The sequence below is a fragment of the Alexandromys fortis genome, unplaced genomic scaffold, assembly GCF_014885135.2.
Source record: "Alexandromys fortis isolate MF-2015 unplaced genomic scaffold, M_Fortis_MF-2015_v1.1 scaffold_221, whole genome shotgun sequence".
NCBI classification, from domain to species: Eukaryota; Metazoa; Chordata; class Mammalia; order Rodentia; family Cricetidae; genus Alexandromys; species Alexandromys fortis.
In genome coordinates this window covers 1,538,531-1,557,870 of record NW_026068096.1, presented here as the reverse complement: position 1 = coordinate 1,557,870, position 19,340 = coordinate 1,538,531, and the positions used below count along the sequence as shown (strand labels likewise).

At 53.9% G+C, this 19,340-nt stretch overlaps 1 protein-coding gene across 5 annotated transcripts; it reads left to right on the top strand.

Moving 5' to 3' along the window:
* The first annotated feature begins 1,388 nt into the window (after positions 1 to 1,388).
* Pwwp3a (PWWP domain containing 3A, DNA repair factor) lies at positions 1,389 to 18,039 on the top strand. Of its 5 annotated transcripts, XM_050123409.1 has the most exons (15): positions 1,523 to 1,541; positions 2,783 to 2,885; positions 3,131 to 3,249; positions 3,787 to 3,872; positions 4,819 to 4,889; positions 6,630 to 7,415; positions 8,326 to 8,436; positions 10,497 to 10,567; positions 11,687 to 11,763; positions 12,293 to 12,353; positions 13,503 to 13,578; positions 13,975 to 14,025; positions 14,339 to 14,775; positions 16,024 to 16,112; positions 17,719 to 18,039. In XM_050123409.1, the coding sequence occupies exons 3-15, from the start codon at positions 3,193 to 3,195 to the stop codon at positions 17,774 to 17,776; spliced, it is 2,031 nt and encodes a 676-aa protein (XP_049979366.1). In that variant the 5' UTR covers positions 1,523 to 1,541; positions 2,783 to 2,885; positions 3,131 to 3,192; the 3' UTR covers positions 17,777 to 18,039. The 5 variants fall into 5 exon arrangements, with proteins under 5 accessions (XP_049979369.1, XP_049979365.1, XP_049979367.1 ...); XM_050123412.1 differs by lacking the exons at positions 1,523 to 1,541; positions 2,783 to 2,885 and adding an exon at positions 1,389 to 1,448 and having other exon boundaries at positions 8,329 to 8,436; XM_050123408.1 differs by lacking the exons at positions 1,523 to 1,541; positions 2,783 to 2,885 and adding an exon at positions 1,389 to 1,448.
* The last annotated feature ends 1,301 nt before the right edge of the window (positions 18,040 to 19,340 follow it).

Sequence of the window (19,340 nt, the reverse complement as noted above, 5' to 3'; positions counted from 1 at the left end):
CACACACACACCCTCCACCGCTCACACACACACTCACACACACACCCTCCACCGCTCACACACACACTCACACACACACTCACACACACACTCACACACACCCTCCACCGCTCACACATCATTTCCATGCTTACATAATAGACCAGTAGTGCTTAGTGACAATGTGGGGACCACGTCAAGAGAATTCCCCTCTCCCCTTGGCCAGTGCTGCTGGGAGACCCCAGAATTGCCATCTGAGCTTTGGGACTTTGACACCTGACCTAGAAAAATTTGGGGTGCAGAGCCACCATCTGATGGAACTCAGGATAGAGGCCCATCATCACCTCTGTGGCCAGCAAAGCCAGTTTCTCCACGTGTGATGGAAAGTTAAAATAAAAGCTGTTCTAGACAATAAACAGCTCAGTGGGAACCCAGCACACCCAAGGCCAGTGTCTGCTCCACACCTCTTCAGGGCTGCCAGGAACACTGGAGTCTCCCGGGGATCCTGACCTTCACACAGGTGAGCAGCTTTGGGGAGACAGACAAGAGAATGTAGTTAAGAACTTGGACAAGGCCAAGCAGTGGTGGTGCAGCCTTTAACCCCAGCACTCTGGAGGCAGAGACAGGCGGATTTTTCTTTTCTTTTCTTTTTCTTTTTTCTTTTTTTGTTTGTTTTTTTGAGACAGAGTTTCTCTGTGGTTTTGGAGCCTGTCCTGGAACTAGCTCTTGTAGACCAAGCTGGTCTCGAACTCACAAAGATCCGCCTGCCTCAAGTCACAGCCTCATTGTGGGTAGCCAAAATGGAAGCTTCCAGCTCTAGAAACCCCCATGGGGGTCCTGGATGTAGCCCCTCCCGCTCAGTCACGGGCCTGGTGCAAGGGCCCTCGGGGACCTCACATCTTGTTCCCACTCCGGTGGACACAACCATCCTCACTCGATGTGCTTTCTGCGGTGGGAATCGGGTCACTCCAGAAGCTGGGAGGTCTAGAAGGTTCTGTGAGGGGCACAGGAGCAACTCCCCTTCTCTGACTACCCACAGTGCCACACAGACAGAGAATCCTAATGGAACAGGGGCCTAGCCTGCTCTACCACTCAGGCGTGACGACAGGCTGCGGGAAGGATGGGGCGGGGCTACACCATGGGGCGTGGCCTAGCGAGGCCGCCTTCGACTCTGGGAGGTGCAAGGCAGCAGTGTGGGCGCTGGGACTCGGCGCGGCCGCGAGGCTTCTCCTGCCTTGGGCGCAGGGGCGCCCTTCCTGCGCGCACCAAGAGTCGCTGGGCCGGAGGGGAGGCGGCTGGGGGCGTGGCCGACGCCATGGGGCGTGGCCCGCAGGAGGCCGCGAGCGTCTGGGGGCGGGGCCGAAGCGCAGGTACGCACCTCCTATTGGGCGGGCGCGTGGGCGGGGCCTGGCGCCGCTGCGAGGTAGACCCCGCCCCTAGCCCGCGGGGATCTGCGCGGCGTGGAGGCGGTGAGCGCGCGGGCTGGCGGCGGCGGTTGGCGGGCGGGCGTCCGCCGTTGGGACCGCCACGGCCTGGTCGCTCAGGCTCGGACGCCGCGTCGGGTGGGCTGGGGGTGGGTGAGCCCGCTGAGGCCTTGGGAGGGCCAGATGGGGCGCAGGCGGAGAGCCTGGGGAAGGGCGGCGGCTGGGCCGGACCTGCTGGGCCGCGTCCGGTTCTACGCAGGGCCCATGTGCAGCCCGTGTGCAGCCGAGCCCTGCGGGTGCCGAGAACCTCCAGTTTCCTGCTGCGAACCCTGTATTTCTTACCTGAATCCCTTTCTCTGTAGCCTGAGTCCCCGACCTCCTGAGAGTCCCGCATTTCCGGCCTGATCCCCGTCTTCTGCAGCCTGAACCCCGTATTTCCGGCCTGATCTCCTCTTCTGCAGCCTGAATCCCGAGTTTTCTGCCTAATCTTTGCCCTCTTTGCAGCCTGGACCTGTGTCCTTTCTGAGATCCCGAATATTCTGCTGGAAGCTCCGTATTAACCCAGTTTTCCCACCTCTGCAGTGTGAACCCATTTCTTACTCTACCACCCCCTTCCCCCCCTCCCCAGCCTGAAACGCAGATTTCTTGCTTGGTATCCCATCTTTGCAGCCTGAACCTGTGTTCTTGCTGGGAACTCGGAATTTCCTGCATGGACCCCACTGTGCATACTGAACCCCTGTTGCTTTTGGGACTCCCTCTTTGCAGTTCAAACCCCAAATCCTGCTCAAACCCTATCCCTGTTGTGAACCTAGAGTTTCGTGTAGAGTCCCATGAGCCCTATGCCTCTTACAGCTTTTCCTCTCATTGCTGCAAACACTATTTCCTGTTGAACTCCAGTTTCTGCAGCCTGGATCTCAGTTCCTTATGTGAACCCCATCTTTGCTTCCTGTATTGCTCCCCTTCTGTGAACCTAGTCCGTACTGCAAACTCTGTCTCTCCTGCCTGATTCTTCTTGAACCTCCTCCCTTGCTATGAACCCAATATTTGCTGCCCAAACCTTCTGCTACCTGAGCCCCATTTTTTGTTATCTGATTTCCCATACCTGCTTAGAAGTCCTTATTTGCTTCCTGAACTTCCATCCTTGCTGAGAACCTTGTATTAGTCATCAGTCCCCCAACTCTGCTGCATGTAACCCCTCTTCTCCTGTAAACTCTTCTACATAAACCCTTGTTTCTACTGGTGGGTCCCCTCCTTGTCCCTGGTGTCCTTCCTGCTGTTTGGTTCCCCCTCCCCCATCTTTCCATTTCTGTCCACAGCCCTGGCTGCGTCTGCCAGGGGTGTCATGTTGTGAACGCCTGCATCTGTCTCTGTCCTTCCAGGGAACGGGGCAGCCATGTGTGCCCTCTGTGTGCTGTGGTCACCCTTCAGGCTTGAGGCTAGGAGGGTTGTGAGCTTTGACTGCAACGAAGACCTGCAGCTGCTGTGGGTGCCCTGGGTGCGACCTTGAAGGGGGGATTTGTTGAGTTTTACTTATGGAAAACAGTGCAGCTACTTCCCCAAGTCCTAGGACCCTGCACTTGACTTTGACTGTCTTGTGGCCAGGTTCTGGCTGAACAGTCTCCTAGAGGCTGTGTATGAGGCCAGCTTCTGCTCTTGAAGCTCCTGTTGCAAATGTCACTGGATGCAAGCAAATGCCTTTCTAAGCTATCACACATATTTTGTTGCAGGGCACCTCTGGCGTCGGGCCCTATAGCTCGTAGCTACCCCCTTCCTACCACAGCTCCAAGTCATGACGGATGCCAAGTATGTCCTCTGCCGATGGGAGAAGCGATTGTGGCCTGCGAAGGTGACAGCCCTTATTCTCTTAATTTGTAGAATTAGAAATGACTTTTGGTGACAATAAAGTCTTTATCAGACTGCGCTCCCTCGGATTGAGCCTGAATGCTTGGCACCCACATCTGCTGGCACGCGTCCCAGGGTTCCTTCACTCCACAGGGTTTTGGTCTGGCGCTTAGGAGCCTCTATATCCGGAATTGTCTTTAATTATTTTCACACTAAGGAAAAGAAAAAAAAAAAACTAAATAAATAAAAATAACCAAAGTCAGCTATAAAAAGGTATGGAAGGCTGTGACAACAGGAGTTCCAGCTAGGAGCCCCCAGGGAATAGCTGTGGTGTTTTAGGGGTGCTTTCTGGCAGTTTAGCAGGAGCTGCTGAGTCCGCGCCCTAACCTGGGATGGCCATGGGCTCAAGTGCCTCAGTTTTTCTGCCTGAATCAAAGGAGCTTAAATGAGGTGTCTGGTCAGTCCTGTGGCCATTGGGAAGGGAGTGCCACATGTCTGTTCCTGCATGTCGCTGTAATAAGAATTCTGTTTTTACACATAGGTTTTGGCCAGAACTGAGACTTCAGCAAAAAATAAGAGAAAAAAAGAATTATTTCTAGACGTTCAAATACTCTCACTAAAAGAAAAGTAAGTGTGTGTGTTTTTAATACTGTCTTTGCTTCTCAAATGATAGAGACGGGAGAGAAGCAGGCCTTATCTCCACACTCGTAGCCCTGCAGAGAAGGCAGTGGGTTTATCAGATACTAATTTTGAATTGAAGGTCTTACATGAGGTCCAGGGATCTACAGAGAGAGGGGTCTCAAGGGAGAATAAATAGAAATTACCTCCAGGGAGCCATGCCGGGGTCTCCCCTCTTGCCAAGAACCAGCGTATTTTGTTTCTGGTCTGGCTGTGCCAGACCCCTGCACCACTAAGAAAAAAACACGTTTCCATACCGGCAAAGCTGATGGGTGGCGGGACTCTGTTGTCCTGTACCTGGTCACCCTTCATGGGCCATCTGCAAGGACGATGTGGGTGTGGGCACGCATATAGTCCCCTGCTACAGTCCTCGCTTCTGAAGAGTCCACTGGCTGCCCGTCTCCTGGGCCTGCTCCTTCCTGTCACCATCTTCAGAGCCTGCCACCACTTGAGAGTCCCCAGCTCCCGCTCTCCCTGCCTCTCCCTGCGGCAGGGAAGGTAATTGAATGCTTGAGTTTAAAGGAAAGAGCGTCCTTTAAACTAAAACGCGCCTGCTGGGCTGTAAACAGCTCTCGGTGACATTAACAGCTACTCCGAAAACCTAACAAAGGAGTTATTTGTGCTCTTGAAAGTCGGATTTGCTCATGAAAGTCCCAATTTGAATTTATTTTTACTCTTAATTCCAGCCGACCTTTTCTTTCTTAAAAGTGGGGAGGAAAAGGGTGAGAGAGAAAAAGCCGTATCCACCCTGGTTGGCTGTGCTTGTCACCTCGGCAGTGTGTCCCTCCCTGTCCCTCCTTCAGTGTGACTTTTGGTGTGAGTGGAAGGTTGTGAGGGACATCTGGACAGTCGGGTTTGCAGGCTGGTGGCAGTAACCAGCTCTTTCTCTCCGCAGGATCCAGGTGAAGAGCTCGGCTGTGGAGGCGCTGCAGAAATCGCACATTGAGAATATTGCCGCCTTTCTGGGTAAGGGCTCCAGCCAGACCACCACTGTGCTGGGCCTCAGCGACCTGTCCATCTTTTCCACGCCCCTGTGTTAGGGGGCGTCTCACAGGAGGAAAAATGGATTTGCTTGCTTTTTTTCCTTAGCCTTTTTTAGACAGGGTCTCACGTAGCCCAGGTTGGTCTTGAAATCACTATATAGCAGAGGCTGACCTGAACTCCCGATCCTCCTAGCTGAGTCCCCAGTGCTGTGATGATGTATTCACGTGGGCTGGGGACAGAACCCAGGGCCTTGTGCATGATAGGTACTTACTCCCCCACACCAGAGCCAGCTCTATCTGGTTATGTTTGTGGCTTTTTGTTTGGGCAGTGTTGGCAGTGGGAGCCGACCACTATCTGCATTCCCTGCTTCTATGGGTTTTTTGTTTTGTTTTGTTTTTGTTTTGTTTCAATGTGTGTGTTTCTTAGTTTTTGAGGTAGAGTCTCATATTGCAGCCTGAGCAGGCCTGGAGGTGGTGGCAGTCCTCCTGCCTCAGCCTTTGTAGGACAGGGATCACAGGTATTAGACCCCACACCCAGGTTCCAGACAGACACATGTGCATACATAAAACAGAAAGAAGCAGACACATGGACACATAACATACAGACATGCATATGTGTGAATGTAACATACATAAGGAGATCCAGGACAGGCTCCAAAGCCACAGAGAAACCCTGTCTCGAAAAACCAAAAAAAAAAAAAAAAAAAAAAACCATGAGAGATATACACATATAATACATACGTACAGTATGCATAAATTGCCAATTAAAAAGGCCAGAGTGGTCAGATTCCATGTCACTTACGGGTATTGTGAGTGGGGAGTCAGTGTGTATCGGGTGGGACTCCTCTTTTGTGTGTGTAGGCCCGCAGTTTAGCCCCTCCACACCTCCTCTTGTGGCTGAGCTAGACTTCTTTTTTTTTAGTTTTTTGAGACAGGGTTTCTCTGTGATTTGGAGCCTGTCCTGGAACTAGCTCTTGTAGACCAGGCTGGCCTCGAACTCCCAGAGATCTGCCTGCCTCTGCCTCCTGAGTGCTGGGATTAAATGAGCTAGACTTCTTATTGACCCAGCTCCAGACCTGGCAGTGGCGCCCACAGCAAGGGTCCTCGATAGCGGCAGTCACCAGCCAGCAGAGCTGGTGTCGGGCTCCTGGCCGTCAGGTTGAAAGAGTGAGTCCCAGCAGCCAAGGCAGGCCCAGGACAGCCAGAACAAGGCCTCATGGAGCGCACAGCTGTTCAGGGGAGCTGCAGGCTGGGCTGGTCACCTTGCGTAGAGAACAAGGGTGTCCCCAGTGCTGGCTTGAAGGGGTTGCTTGCTTGGAAGCACCTGTTAGTCTTTGTTAAGCAGGCGACAAGTGTGGATGTGGTAGACAGAGGCAGTTATCTTGGCGAGTGTGAAGCTGTCCCGATTCCCCTCAAATGAACAGCGCAAGGCGTTCAGATGTGTTTCCACACAGTGCTGTTTTGCACATGGTGACCTGTCAGGCTGAGGTCATTCCGGTATGTGCTGTTGTTGAGTCATAGCCCAGAGTGAATATATAGTCACATCCTGGCTTTGTCCTCTTTTTGCGAGGGATGTGTGGCAGGAGTAGTGCCGGGCCTGCCTGTGGCTCTGCAAAGATGGGTTCCAGGCACTTGGCATGGTCATGGAGTCTGCTGCCGCTGGCTGCAGTGACAAGCGCTAGGCACCTGTGCACCCTCATCGTGTGGCTCTTTGTCTCCACAGCGTCTCAGAATGAGGTCACAGCTACTCCCCTGGAGGAGCTGACCTATCGACGCTCCCTGCGAGTGGCTCTGGATGTCTTGAATGAGAGGACAAGTTTGAGTCCTGAAAGCCATCTGAGGGAAGAGAAGCCACATGCAGATGCTGCCTCTTGGGTGCCCGGCGCTCGCTCTCCATCCTTTTGCAGCGAGGACGGTGACAGTGTGGCTGCCCAGTGCACACCCAAGAGGGAGTGGTTCCCACAAAGCCTGCCGGGACTGCCTGCAGCTGAAGAGGACCGCAGGATAGGCCTCACAAAAAATGGAACCCTGAGAGCAGCATTGCCTTCCCCCGCTGGAGATGGGTCTCAGGACGGTTCTGGATCACGGCTGGACTGTGAACAGGACACTGCCAAGAAGAGGCGGAGGAATTTGGGAGAGAAACCTACCCAGCGCCGCAGAACAGCATCTTGCCTTTCCAAGGGAGAAAGTGTTGAAGAGAGCGAGGGACAGGCAAACAGCTGTGTGACCCCAGCTTCACCTGGGCTACTCCCCCAAGCCTCGGAAGAGGATCCCTGTGCTGGGGTCAAAGGCTGTGACCCGGTTGTGCCATCAGGCAGCAGCAGGCTGCTCCCAGCCTCTGACAGAGGCAGAGGACGCGCCACAAAGAGGCCACGCTTGGATGGAAGCCAGAACCCACCCCCTGGGCAGCTGGCGACTGGAACTGTGGGGGCAGTACCCTCCCCTCAGAACTGGCCTGGGGAGACCATGGTGCTGCTCAGGTCTAGTGACAGGGACAAGCCAGAAGAAGGTAACCATGGACAGGGACCCGGGTCTGTCTGCCCCCTGAAGTATAGTGACTTTGTCTTCTCCCACATAGTTCTTTGTGTCTGAAGAGAGTGGAAGCTCGGGCAGAACTGGGGGTAGCAGTTAGTGACCCTGCAGAGCACCCAAAGCACATTCCGAGTGAGTGAGGGGATTAGGAGCCCAGCGTCAGGAGCTGTCTGGAGGTACTTCTGAAACCTATGTGTGGCTACAGCCAGGGGCTGGGCCCCGTCCAAACCTGTCTTGACCCCCTGAGCTCTGGCGGGGGATCAGGACTCGTGTGGAGTGGTAGACATGGCATTCAGTGGGGTCCTTCACAAGGCCACCCTCTGCCTGTCCACAGGCTACAGCGAGCAGCTGGTTCCCTCCACTGTATCTTGTTTGCAGTCACCTTTTGGTTCTGGGGGCTCATTCTCTGTGTAGCCACATGTCAGGCTCACCACCTGGAGTCCCCACACTTTGTTACAGAGTGCTGCGCTTGATAGCCCTTTTCTTCCTGCTTTTTTCTTTAGCATGTACTTGAGGCTGGCACTTAGAGCTAGAGCACGTGCCTGGCCAGCGGGAGACCCTTTGTTTGTCCCTGGTCCCAGGATTTAAACAGAACAGGAGGGGTCCGTGATATGGCTCAGCAAATGAGACAGTGACACTAAACTTGGTGACCTGAGTCTGATCTCGGGCACTCTAATTCCACAGAGTAGTTGTGATTTCTGTGTGTGCACGCATGCACAGACACACAAGTACATGTAGAAGAATTTAAAGACAGACAAACACAGATCTGACACAGGGTGCACCCTTGTTGAATCTGTGTGGCTCCGTCCTTTATCCTAGATGGTTCTTTGTCCCTAGCCCTTTGTGCAGGGTGAGGGGTGGCCATCAAGTGGTGTCCCCTGTCTCAGCAGATCCTGTGTCCTCAGAAGAGTTCACAGGGTTCAAGTCCATCCACTCCCTGCTGGAGGAGGAGGAGGAGGAGGAAGAGGAGGAGCCACCCCGGATCCTTCTGTATCACGGTAAGGGCGCTGTACTCGAGAGAGCGGTGGGCGAGGGTCCACTCCGTAAAATCATCCTATTGTTTGGCGCTGGTGGTGTTTTTGTTTTTAGACTGGGTCTCACTGGTGACCTCTAAGTAGCCTGGAACTTGCTGTGTAGACCAGGCTGGCCCAGATTCAATTTGATCCTCTTGTCTCTGAGAGTGCTGGGATAAAAGGTGTGCACCTCCATACCTAACACTGTTTCGGGTGTTATGCTCTCTCTGACCCGACACCTGTCCAGAGCTTTGTCTCCTCGCTAATGGTGCTTAGGATAGGTAGCCAGCCCTGCATGGAAACCAGTGTTGGTCCTGTCCCTTTCTGGGCATGCCGAGTAAAGACGCAGGCTCTTTTGCCCTCAGTTGGGCAGAACCACCTTTGCCATTTGTCCAGGGACCTGAGTCCATCTTCCCTAGAAGTACGACATGAATTGGGTGTGCAGCCGAGAATGACATGCGGGTCAGGGCTGCTGGGTGCACAGGGACGGCTCAGCCTCTCCTGAGTCTGCTGCACGCTGGGATGCTGTACTGTGCGGCCAGGATGATGCAGGGCAGGCTGGGGGGCTGTCAGCAGCCTCCTGAGCAGGTAACGCCTGCAGAACACACCGGGGTTCTTAATGAGGACCAGCCAGATTCCATCCCCATCTTACCTCCTGTTCCCTTTAGTGCGCCTGAGTCCTGGGGCAGAGTTCTTGCTGAGGACCCAGGCTGAGTTCCCACTGAGTATCTAGGATGGTAGAAGGGCCTGGGTGCTGGTGTGAGCTATGCCTTGAAATCCTCATCTTTGGGTGAATTTGAAGATCAAGGCATACTGGCTGCAGAGAGACCTCAGCTTCCAGACCTTAGGATCTTTGGTGTCTAGTGTTCTTCCATGCCAGGCTTGAGCTGATGGCTTCCTTAACCCACCAGACCAAGCTCATGACAATTGCCAGTTTCCAGCCAGGGTCTTTGAGGTGCTTGGAGCCTCTCCTGGATGAGCTGTGACTTCCTCAGAGTTCCTGCTGGCCCAGGTAGCCCTTCACAGATTTGGATTTCATGGTGGGAGACATGGCAGTCAGTATCTCCACTTCCTGATAGCTTTCCTGATGCTAAAGCCTTATCCGTCTACATCAGTCCCTCATCCTGGGATTCTTTTGTTTGCTTGGTTTTGTTTTTTTCGAGACAGGGTTTCTTTATCTAACAGCTTTGGCTGTCTTGGAACTCACTTCGTAGACCAGGCTGACCTTGAACTCATAGAGATCAGCCCTCCTCTGTCACCCGAGTGCTGGAATTAAAGGTGTGCACCACCACCGCCTAGCCATCCTGGAATTCTTGGCGAACAGAAAGTGTTGAGTTTTATGCAGCAAAGCAGGTGAAGGCAGAGGGATTCCTGCGAGCTGAAGGCCACCCTTCACTCCAGCACGGGAGGCAGAGGCATGTGGATCTGAGTTCCAGGCCAGCCTGGTGTACATAGACCCCTGTCTCAAAACCACAGGCGAGAATGACTTTTCTTCCTCTGAAATCATCTTGTTTTCTGATTTTTGTGACCACACTGTCTCCAATTCCTTGAACTTGCTGTTCCCAGGAGGGCAGTTTATTCCGGGAGCCATGAGACTGTATAATCTCCACTTGGTACAGCGCTGTGCCTGCGTGGATGCAGTCATCCTGATGTCTGCTTTAGGGAACATGTTAGACTTAGAGGTGGAGGTTTGGGGATAGAAGTCATCCATCCTGCTGCTGGTGTCGTCTCTGTCGTTTCTCACGGGGACACAGCCGTGGCCATGGCTCATGATGGTCGTCTCTGTCGTTTATCACTGGGGCACAGCCGTGGCCATGGCTCATGATGGTCGTCTCTGTCGTTTATCACTGGGGCACAGCCGTGGCCTTGGCTCATGATGGGTACTCAGACTCCCATTCTGTGAGCTCTCTGGGTTTCCTGGTAGATGAGGAGGTTAGAGTTGGGTTGAAATGATGCCGCGAGGAACGTGGGTTTCTTTTTTTCTGTCTGTACTGTACTTGTTTAAGGCATATCTGACTCAGCCTTCTTTTCCTTTTGAACCCTAGAACCACGATCATTTGAAGTAGGGATGCTGGTCTGGCTGAAATACCAAAAATACCCGTTCTGGCCAGCTGTGGTAAGTTCCCATTCCCCCGCTCAGGTAGTAGTTTGGCTCTGCTAATGCTGGAAGACTCAAGTACTGGTAACTCGGACTTGGTGCACACAGCCCCCTCTAGCCGGGGCCTGGTCATTTGATGAGTGCTATTTAACATGGTGTCCTAAGTGGAATTCACACCACATTTCCTCAGGGAAGCTGGTGTGAGCAGAGTGCTCTGCTGACCTTTAGGAATGGATGCTTCAAGTCTCCTCCATCCAGGCTCCTGAATTTAGTTCCTATGATGCCGTGGGCATGGTGGTGTGTGCCTTTTAGAAGCCAGCTTGGGCTACATGAGATCTGTGTCTAAAACAATAAAAAAAAAAAAAAAGGTGTCTCAGTCCCACTGAAGGTCTGTCATGTGGCTGGTGAGCTTGCTCTGCCAAGGATAGCCCTAGGTACATTCAGGCACGGGCTGTAACCCTCCCTAGGTGGAGACTCCCCCATCATCACCCCTCGCTCTCCTGTCATGGGATGCTATTCTCGCACCTAACTTTAGTGGTTTGTGTCTTGTTTTGGATCTTTTGGTTTTTTTGATAAAGGGTTTCTCTGTAACTTTGGAGCCTGTCCTGAAACTTGTAGACCAGGCTGGCCTCAAACTCACAGAGATCCACCTGCTGCTACCTCCCAAGTGCTGGGATTAAAGGCGTGCGCCACCACCCAGTTTATGTGAGACTAAAAAACAAAGTGGGCCAAGTGGGCCAGCTCGGTGGGTAAAGTGCACGAAGGCCTGAGTTTAGCTCTTAGAACACAGAGCCAGACTCTAGTGTGTCTGCCATCCTCTGTGGGCTGGAAGGCAGAGACGGGAGAACTCCAGACACTCTGTCCACTAGTCTGGTGCATGCATTGACAGAGGGACCTTGTCTCAAGCAAGGTAGATGGCAAGGGCCAGTGTTTGAGGTTGTCCTTGGCTTCCACACAGGTGCTTCTGCACTTGTAACAAAAGATTTATAAACAAGACCCAAATGCAGATCGCTGGATTCTGCCTCATAATACCACAGAGCCCCAGGAAGCAATGGGGCCTGAAGCCAGGGTCACGCCACAGCACTAGGCTGGCCACCTCCACCCCAGTCATGCTGTGCTGTTCCAATTTGCCTGCAGGTCAAGAGTGTCCGGCGGAGAGACAAGAAAGCCAGTGTGCTGTTCATTGAGGGCAACATGAACCCTAAGGGCCGAGGGTTAGTACTCTAAGGGTTAGGGCCTGGGCAGGGGCAGAGACCTCTGTGGTACCCTGACTGCAGCTTCTGACACAGTCCAGCATCCACCTTGCTATTTGGTGCCTTAGCCAGACAGAGCAGCACTCCCCGCCCCCGCCCCCTCACCCACCCCACCCCGCACCCACACCCACCCCACCCCCGCACCCTCACCCCACCCCTACCCCGCACCCTTCCCACCCCGCACCCCCCCAAACCCCTCCCCGCACCCCCCCACGTGCTGCACCGCAGGAAAGCCTCAGCAGAATACGCTTCTTGATTGAACTGCACCCCCAGCTGCTGCCCTTCTCACAATGGCCTCAGAGGCCTCAGGCATCTTCTAGGTGACACTTCTAGACACCTGTGTCTACCTGAGGGTGGCTGGTTGGGCTAGGGACCTGGGCCCCCAGTGCCATGGAGGTGTTGCAGTCCAGACTAGGGTTAAGTCTCGGAGGAGGGGGTGCCTCCCCTGGGATGAGGCTACTGTGCTGACCTTGGCCTCTGTTCTGTCAAGAATCACCGTCTCACTTCGAAGGCTCAAGCACTTTGATTGTAAGGAAAAGCACGCACTGCTGGTAGGTGGCGGCCTGTGCTCTGTGTGTGCCTGCACGCCAGCCATGTGTTGGTGTTGTCACCTTTGTTCTGTGTGTGTGCGTGTGTGCACACTCGTGCTTGTGAGGGTGTGTGATGGTCAGAATGTTCTGTGTGCACACTCGTGCTTGTGAGGGTGTGTGATGGTCAGAATGTTCTGTGTGCACGCTCGTGCTTGTGAGGGTGTGTTGTGTGATAGTCAGAGGACAACCCTGGGTGTCGGGCCTTGCCCCATGTTTCCCGTTGTTGTGTGTACCCCAGGCTTGCTGGCTCTCCGACTTTGGCGTCTCCCATCCTGTCTCACCATAGGAGTGCTGGCTCACACTCCACGGCCACGTCTGATTTTACAAGGGGATTTGAACTTGCCTTCCGGAATGAGCTTTTTCTCCTGGGCCAGGAACACTTACTTTTTTCTATTTACTCAAAGCCCAAAGCACCGGGCTGTGGGGCGATGGGCGGCATTGGGAGACAGTGGGAGCTGTGGGCACTGAGGTGAGGGTGGTGCGGCTTGCTGCAGGTGTGCACCAGGCCTGTGTCTCCTCACTAACAGAGTTGGTAACGAACCAGGACGAGGGTCTGAATGTGAGTTCCAGAGCCCACTTGAGGGGAAAGGCATGGTACGTGACTATCACCCCAGCACTGGGGATTCCTAGGTCTCACCACAGTCTGGCTGAGTCCGGCAAGCTCAGGTCAGAGCGAGACTGTCTCAGCAGAGACAGATCAGTTGAGTACAGGACCTGGCCTCCATCACCGCCTCCACACATGCGAGCATGCACACAAATCTGGGTATGGGATGCAGCATCCCCAAGGTGATTGGTTGGGAGAGTTGGGGGGTGGTGCTGGCTAGAAGCTGAGACAGGAGGATTAGGAGTTCTAGGGCCAGGCTTGGTTATATACAAGGCCTGAACTACATGAGCCTCTGTCTAGACTGAAAAGCTTGATTGTCCCTCCGATGGCTTGCTGGATGCTTCATCTGAAGGGGCTTGTCTGTCGTACCCCTAAGAGGGCTGGGCTGCAGCAGAGTGGATGAGCCTGGGCTGCACAGCACCTGCCCAGGCCTGAGCCCAGGAAACTAAGGCTCCGTGTCTGTGGGACTGCCGCGGCCACTTGTGCCCTGCTGTTGGGTTTTGTAGGACAGAGCCAAGGAGGACTTCGCCCAGGCCATCGGCTGGTGTGTGTCACTTATCACCGACTACCGTGTGCGGTTGGGTACGTGGGCTGTACCCCAGGGAGCGTGTGGGGGTGTACCACGCCATTGGTATCTCCTGAGGGCAGGATGGAGGGGGCTGATGTGGATGTGGTCCCAGTCCTACATCCTGTCTTGGCCTGGCTAACCTGTGACCATACTTTTTCTGTGGAAGGTGGAGTCAGGTGCAGCCCTCCTGACTAAAGGCCCAGTTCCTCTGCACAGCACTGCCTCTGTGTGGTGACTTGACCATCCCCTGAACCCCAGGCAGCTCCTTCCTAGGGCAATGGACAGAGTTGGCACCCACAGACCTGCCTCAGGGTCAAACACAGCCCAGAAGGTTCCTGAGCAGAAGCCCTGAGCCACAGGACCTGGCAGGGTGCAGGTCTGAGCGTGGCCCTTTCCTGTGCCCTCCACAGGCTGCGGCTCCTTCGCTGGATCTTTCTTGGAATATTATGCTGCTGATATAAGTACGTATAAGTGTTCTTCACCATGGGGTCTGCCTTTGGTCCCTGAGAAGGCCCATCCTGATCTCCTGTTGTCCTTGGTGCATGCAAGTGCCAGTGCCATCCTGAGCAGAACTCTGTGCCCTCAGCTGCCCTCAGGGATGCTCTGCATCCTTGTCAGGTGGGCGGCTGGTGCCAGGCGGGGGTCTGAGGAGTACTGGGCATCTAACTGGCACACTCGATGGTTCCCAGAATGAGGATTCTCGTGGGCATGCGAGCTCTGGAGAGAGGGGAGTGATGAAGGCGTCATGAGCTCCTGATGTGTGTTCCCCTGCAGGCTACCCTGTGCGCAAGTCCATCCAGCAGGATGTCCTGGGGACCAGGTTTCCTCAGCTGGGCAGTGGGAACCCTGAGGAGCCTGTGGGGGACAGCCGGCCAGGACAGTGGCGGCCGTGCAGGAAGGTGCTACCTGACCGCTCCAGGGCTGCGCGGGACAGAGCAAACCAGAAGCTGGTGGAATACATTGTAAAAGCCAAGGGTGCAGAGAGCCACCTGCGGGCCATCCTGCACAGCCGCAAGCCCTCACGCTGGCTGAAGACGTTCCTGAGCTCTGGTCAGTATGTGACATGCGTGGAGACATACCTGGAGGATGAGGCGCAGTTGGATGAGGTGGTGGAGTACCTGCAGGGCATCTGCCGAGACACGGATGGAGAGGTGCCTGCGCATGGCAGCGGGGACCGCATTCGTTTCATCCTGGACGTGCTGCTGCCTGAGGTGGGTGCCAGGGCCCCCATCCTCAGCACTAACAAGGCTTTGTACTCTGTCCCCAGTTGGGGTTCCAGGAAAAGCAGTTGCAGGTCAGTTAGCTGTCAGCCTATGCCCCCTGGACAGACCTCCTATTCACAGACATGTTGCCTTATTGCTATGTCTGGGACATGTCCACATAAATCGGAAAATAAATGCGTGATGGGGCTGTGTGCTAGCCTTGTAGCCCAGGCTGGCCTCAAACTGGGGCTCCTCCTACCTACCTCAGCCTCCTAAGTACTGGGTGACCTCCACACCTGTCCCCTGGAAGTCACCATGGCTACTTCAGTGTGTAACTTAAAACTGGGTGACTTTGACTGTCTCAGGGTGTTGTCGGGTGTGACAGTCCCCAGAGGAGCTCCTCATGGGGCAAGTGGAGGATGCTGCTGAGCATGCATGCCCCATAGGAAACAGCTTTACACCCTGTCCTTTCTTTTTTCTTTTTTTTTGTTTTTTCGAGACAGGGTTTCTCTGTGGTTTTGGAGCCTGTCCTGGAACTAGCTCTGTAGACTAGGCTGGTCTCGAACTCACAGAGATCCGCCTGCCTCTGCCTCCCGAGTGCTGGAATTAAAGGCGTGCGCCACCACTGCCCGGCTCACCCTGTCCTGTCCTTTCTTAAGGGAAACCTCAGGACAGACCCTGTCACCAATGTGTGGTTGCGCAGGCTTATCACACAGCTACTGAGGCAGGAGGATGCTGATTTCCAGGCCAGCCTAAGCTGCACAGTGAGACCATTTCTTTTTTCTTTTCTTCCTTCCTTCCTTTCTCTCTTTTCTTTATTTTTCTTTTTCCTTCAGTTTTTCCAGATCAGTTTTCTCTGTGTAACCTTACCTGTCCTGGAACTTACTTTGTAGTAGACCAAGCTGGCCTTGAACTCAGAGATCCATCTGCCTCTGCCTCCCAAGTGCTGAGATTAAAGGAGTATGTCACCACCATACCCAGCAGAGACAATTTCAAACAACAAAGATGTGTTTACGGAAACCACAATGTGACTCCCTAAACTAATGGTAGCTCCCCAAGGCCCTGACTGTCAGAACTGGGGAAGCTGAGACAAGGCTGGAGAGCTGCAGGTGACCTTGATGCTCCTCCTGCCTCACTGTCCCTGGGGGCTGGACACACCTGGTTTAAGTGATAGTGCTGGGAATGTAACCCAGGGCTTCAAACATGCCTGGCTAGTTCTTTGCCCACTGAGTCCTGGCCCTTTCCGTTCTCCCACAGGCGATAATCTGTGCCATCTCCGCAGTGGAGTGCGTGGACTACAAGACGGCCGAGCAGAAGTACATCCGGGGCCCTACTCTCAGCTACCGGTAGGCCGCCTTGTTGAGTGCTGTGCTCTCCCTGTACCAACACAGCTGCTCAGCCTCCTCCACAGGGTGGGACTGGTGCTGTCTGTGTCAGCAGACAGGTGCCGGACAGCGACTGGACAAAGGCCCACGTCTGCAGGCTCTTCTGTGAGCCAGGACCCTGAGGCTGGGCAGGAGCCGCCTCTGCCTGAGACCTCTATAATCTTGTGCGGGGTGATGTGGACTCTGCCCCGCCTGCTCTGGTGCAGCTGATAGCGGGTACAGAGCTAGATTAAGAGGCAGTGTAGCCGTCAGCAGGGCAGCAGAATGAAGAGGCCTCTCCTGTCAGCCCGCAGCACTCTTGAGATGTGTGGCCCCGAGCCTCTAATCCCCCTCTGGGCACGCTGCCAGGCTTGTTGGGGCCCATTATCCCCAACGGTAAGTCAGCGTCCCCAGGCTGGCCGTGGGCCACCCGAGCAGCCAGGTTAGGTGGAGGCTCCCGCTGTGGTCTGCCCAGGAAGTGTGCAGCTCCTCTGTCATTTTCAAGGTTCTGACTCTGAGTGACATGGCAGCTAGGGCTTTCGAAGATGCTTCCAGTCCCCAGCTGCAGCAGTCAAAGGTGCCTTACTTTATACACTAATCCGTTCTTCTCATGCCAGCGTTGGGAGGTGAGGAGGAGCCTGAGGTCCAGGCTGCCCTGGACTGCGCAGGCTAGAGGATGTCTCATTCAGTCAGTAAAGTTGCCACCAGTGCCTGTGTAAGAAGCTGGGAGTGGTTGTGTTTGATAGTTGAGCCCTGGAAGGCAGAGACAGGAGGATACCATGTATCAAGGTTGGCAGCCTAATCAGCAAGGACCAAGTGCAGTGGAGACTTCATCTCCAAAACCCAGATGGAGGGTTCGTGCCTGATGGCTCTCTGGCCTCCATATTGTGAGCGTGTGTGCGTGTGTATTTGTGTCTGTGCATGGACTCAGTAAGCAAGGCCTACCACAGCACTGTCTTGTGATGTGGTTCTTAAGATGAACAAGGCCAGTGCTTACTGCCCCATTACGCCCCAAATAATGCTCTCTTTATTTTTAGATGTGTCTATGTTTATGACTATGGGTGCTTTGCCTGTGTGTGTGCCTGGTACCTGCAGATGTCAGAAGGGGGCACTGGATCCCCTGGAACTGGAGTTCTGAATGTTTGTGAGCCACCGTGTGGGTGCTGGCAACTGAATCAGCAAATTGTCCCAACACCCGAGTCATTCTTTCAGCTCCCGAAATAACATTCTACAGAGTGAGGCAGGAGGATGGCTGTAAGCCCAAGGCCAGCCTGGACTATGTGAGACTTTTATCACACACATTAAAAAAAAAGTCAGCCTGGGCTGTTGCTCAGTGGAACACCCATAAACTCTTGCTTGAAGCCCTGGGTTTTAGCCCAAGCTCACCTAGCAAAGGTGAGGGGGTTTTTATGTTTTTTGTCTGTTTGGTTTTTGAGACAGAGTTTATCTGTTTAGCTTTAATTGTCCTGGAACTCGCTCTGTAGACCAGGCTGGCCCTGAACTCAGAGATCTACCTGCCTCTGCCTCCTGAGTGTTGGGATTAAAGGCGTGCGCCACCACTGATCAGCCCATCTCTTGTTTCTTGAAGGGAAAAGGAAATCTTTGACAATGAACTCCTGGAGGAGAGGAACCGTCGCCGTCGCTGATGCCAAACCTCCACACCCTGCCAGAGGGCTCTGCAAGAATAAGAATGTACTAGAAGCAAGAGGCCCAGAAGTGTGCTGACTTTGAACTGTGGGTCTTGCATTTTCAGTACTGAGTCCAAGATATCAAATGTTATTGACACACCAGAAACCTCCTGGCAGCTACAGACAGAAATTTATGGAAGTTTCTGTGCGTGTATGCGCGTGTGTTTGTTTCTGTTTGTTTGATTTTAATATTATTTCGTTTATAAATGAGTTTGAACTCACATGTGTCATGGTCACTACAGTGTGGCCGGCATTTGGGACTGACTGGTCCTGTGTTACTTGGAAAGACTGATTGGAACACACAGCTTCCAGAGTGTTGTGTTTCCCTGGCGTGTTCTGCTTATCTCTTCTCTGTAGTTTCTGGAATCTTTTCTGCCACTCTCATGTGGCAGGCGAGCAGGAGGTGGGAACCTGCAGCTACTCTCTTTGGGAGGTGGGGGCATGTTTGCTCAGTGGCCTCTGTGTGTCCCCCATACTCCTGTCCCCACTCAGCCATCCACTGAAACCTTGGCACTGTACTCATGGCCACCACCTCACCTAGAAACCTTTGGGGCTGAGGGATGTGGGGATGGCAGCAAGAAAAGGCAGCTCCTGGCTCTGGCGAGATGGCTCAGTGGATAAGAGCACAAGGGCTGCTCTTCCAGAGGTCCTGAGTTCAATTCCCAGCAACCATCTGTAATGAGATCTGGTGCCCTCTTCTGACCCACAGGGGTACTTGCAGACAGAATACTGTACAATAAATAAATAAATAAATAAATAAATCTTAAAAGGCAGCTCCTGCTGCGCTGGCCACCACGCTGGATACCATGGCCTCAGGTGGATGTCCAGCAAGGGAAAGGGCAGAGCCACTGCCTGCAATGAATGGTCCTAGCTGCACACCCCCATGGGTGCTCAGCAGGTGTCTCCTGGATATGGGACATACGGGTGTCCTCCATACTGTGGCCACCCCAGGATGAGAGGTCCTAGACACCTGCATCTGACAGCACAGTGCTGCCAGGATGGCCCAGGACAGCTGGGCTTCCATGGAGACCGTCTGCACACCAAGAGGCTATGAAACCAAATTGAACTATCAGTGTTGCTTTTGGGGCCTCGGCCAAATGGCCAAAAGAAACCTAGCTGTGTAGCCGGCGGTGGTGGTGCACGCCTTTAGTCCCAGTTTAATCCCAGCACTCGGGAGGCAGAGGCAGGCGGATCTCTGGGAGTTCTAGGCCAGCCTGGTCTACAAGAGCTAGTAAAAAAAAAAAAAATAACGGTGACTCCTGTTGGCTTTGGGAAGTGGGCGGAACTGGCAGGGAGTGAGGAGCCTTTCAGAACTGCAGGAAATGCCCTTGTATGTCACCCCGTGGTGTCTCAGGATTCTCACTGCCTTGGTCCTGACCATATGGCCTTACTGTTGTGTGGTACTGAGAAGTGCTGCCTGGTCACAAGTTGAAGAAGGGCCGGCAGTGTTCCCATCCCCTGCACCTCTTAAGGCCCTGTGTCCTGTGGGTGTTGACAGCCTGTGTCTCATCTTGTCCTGTAG

Bases quoted from the DNA above. Each gene is read 5' to 3' on its own strand.
- Pwwp3a (XM_050123408.1), top strand. From the start codon at position 3,193: ATGACGGATGCCAAGTATGTCCTCTGCCGATGGGAGAAGCGATTGTGG. The intron at 13,579-13,974 runs GTACGTGGGCTG...TGCCCTCCACAG, and splicing joins CGACTACCGTGTGCGGTTGG to GCTGCGGCTCCTTCGCTGGA. The intron at 14,776-16,023 runs GTGGGTGCCAGG...GTTCTCCCACAG, and splicing joins TGGACGTGCTGCTGCCTGAG to GCGATAATCTGTGCCATCTC.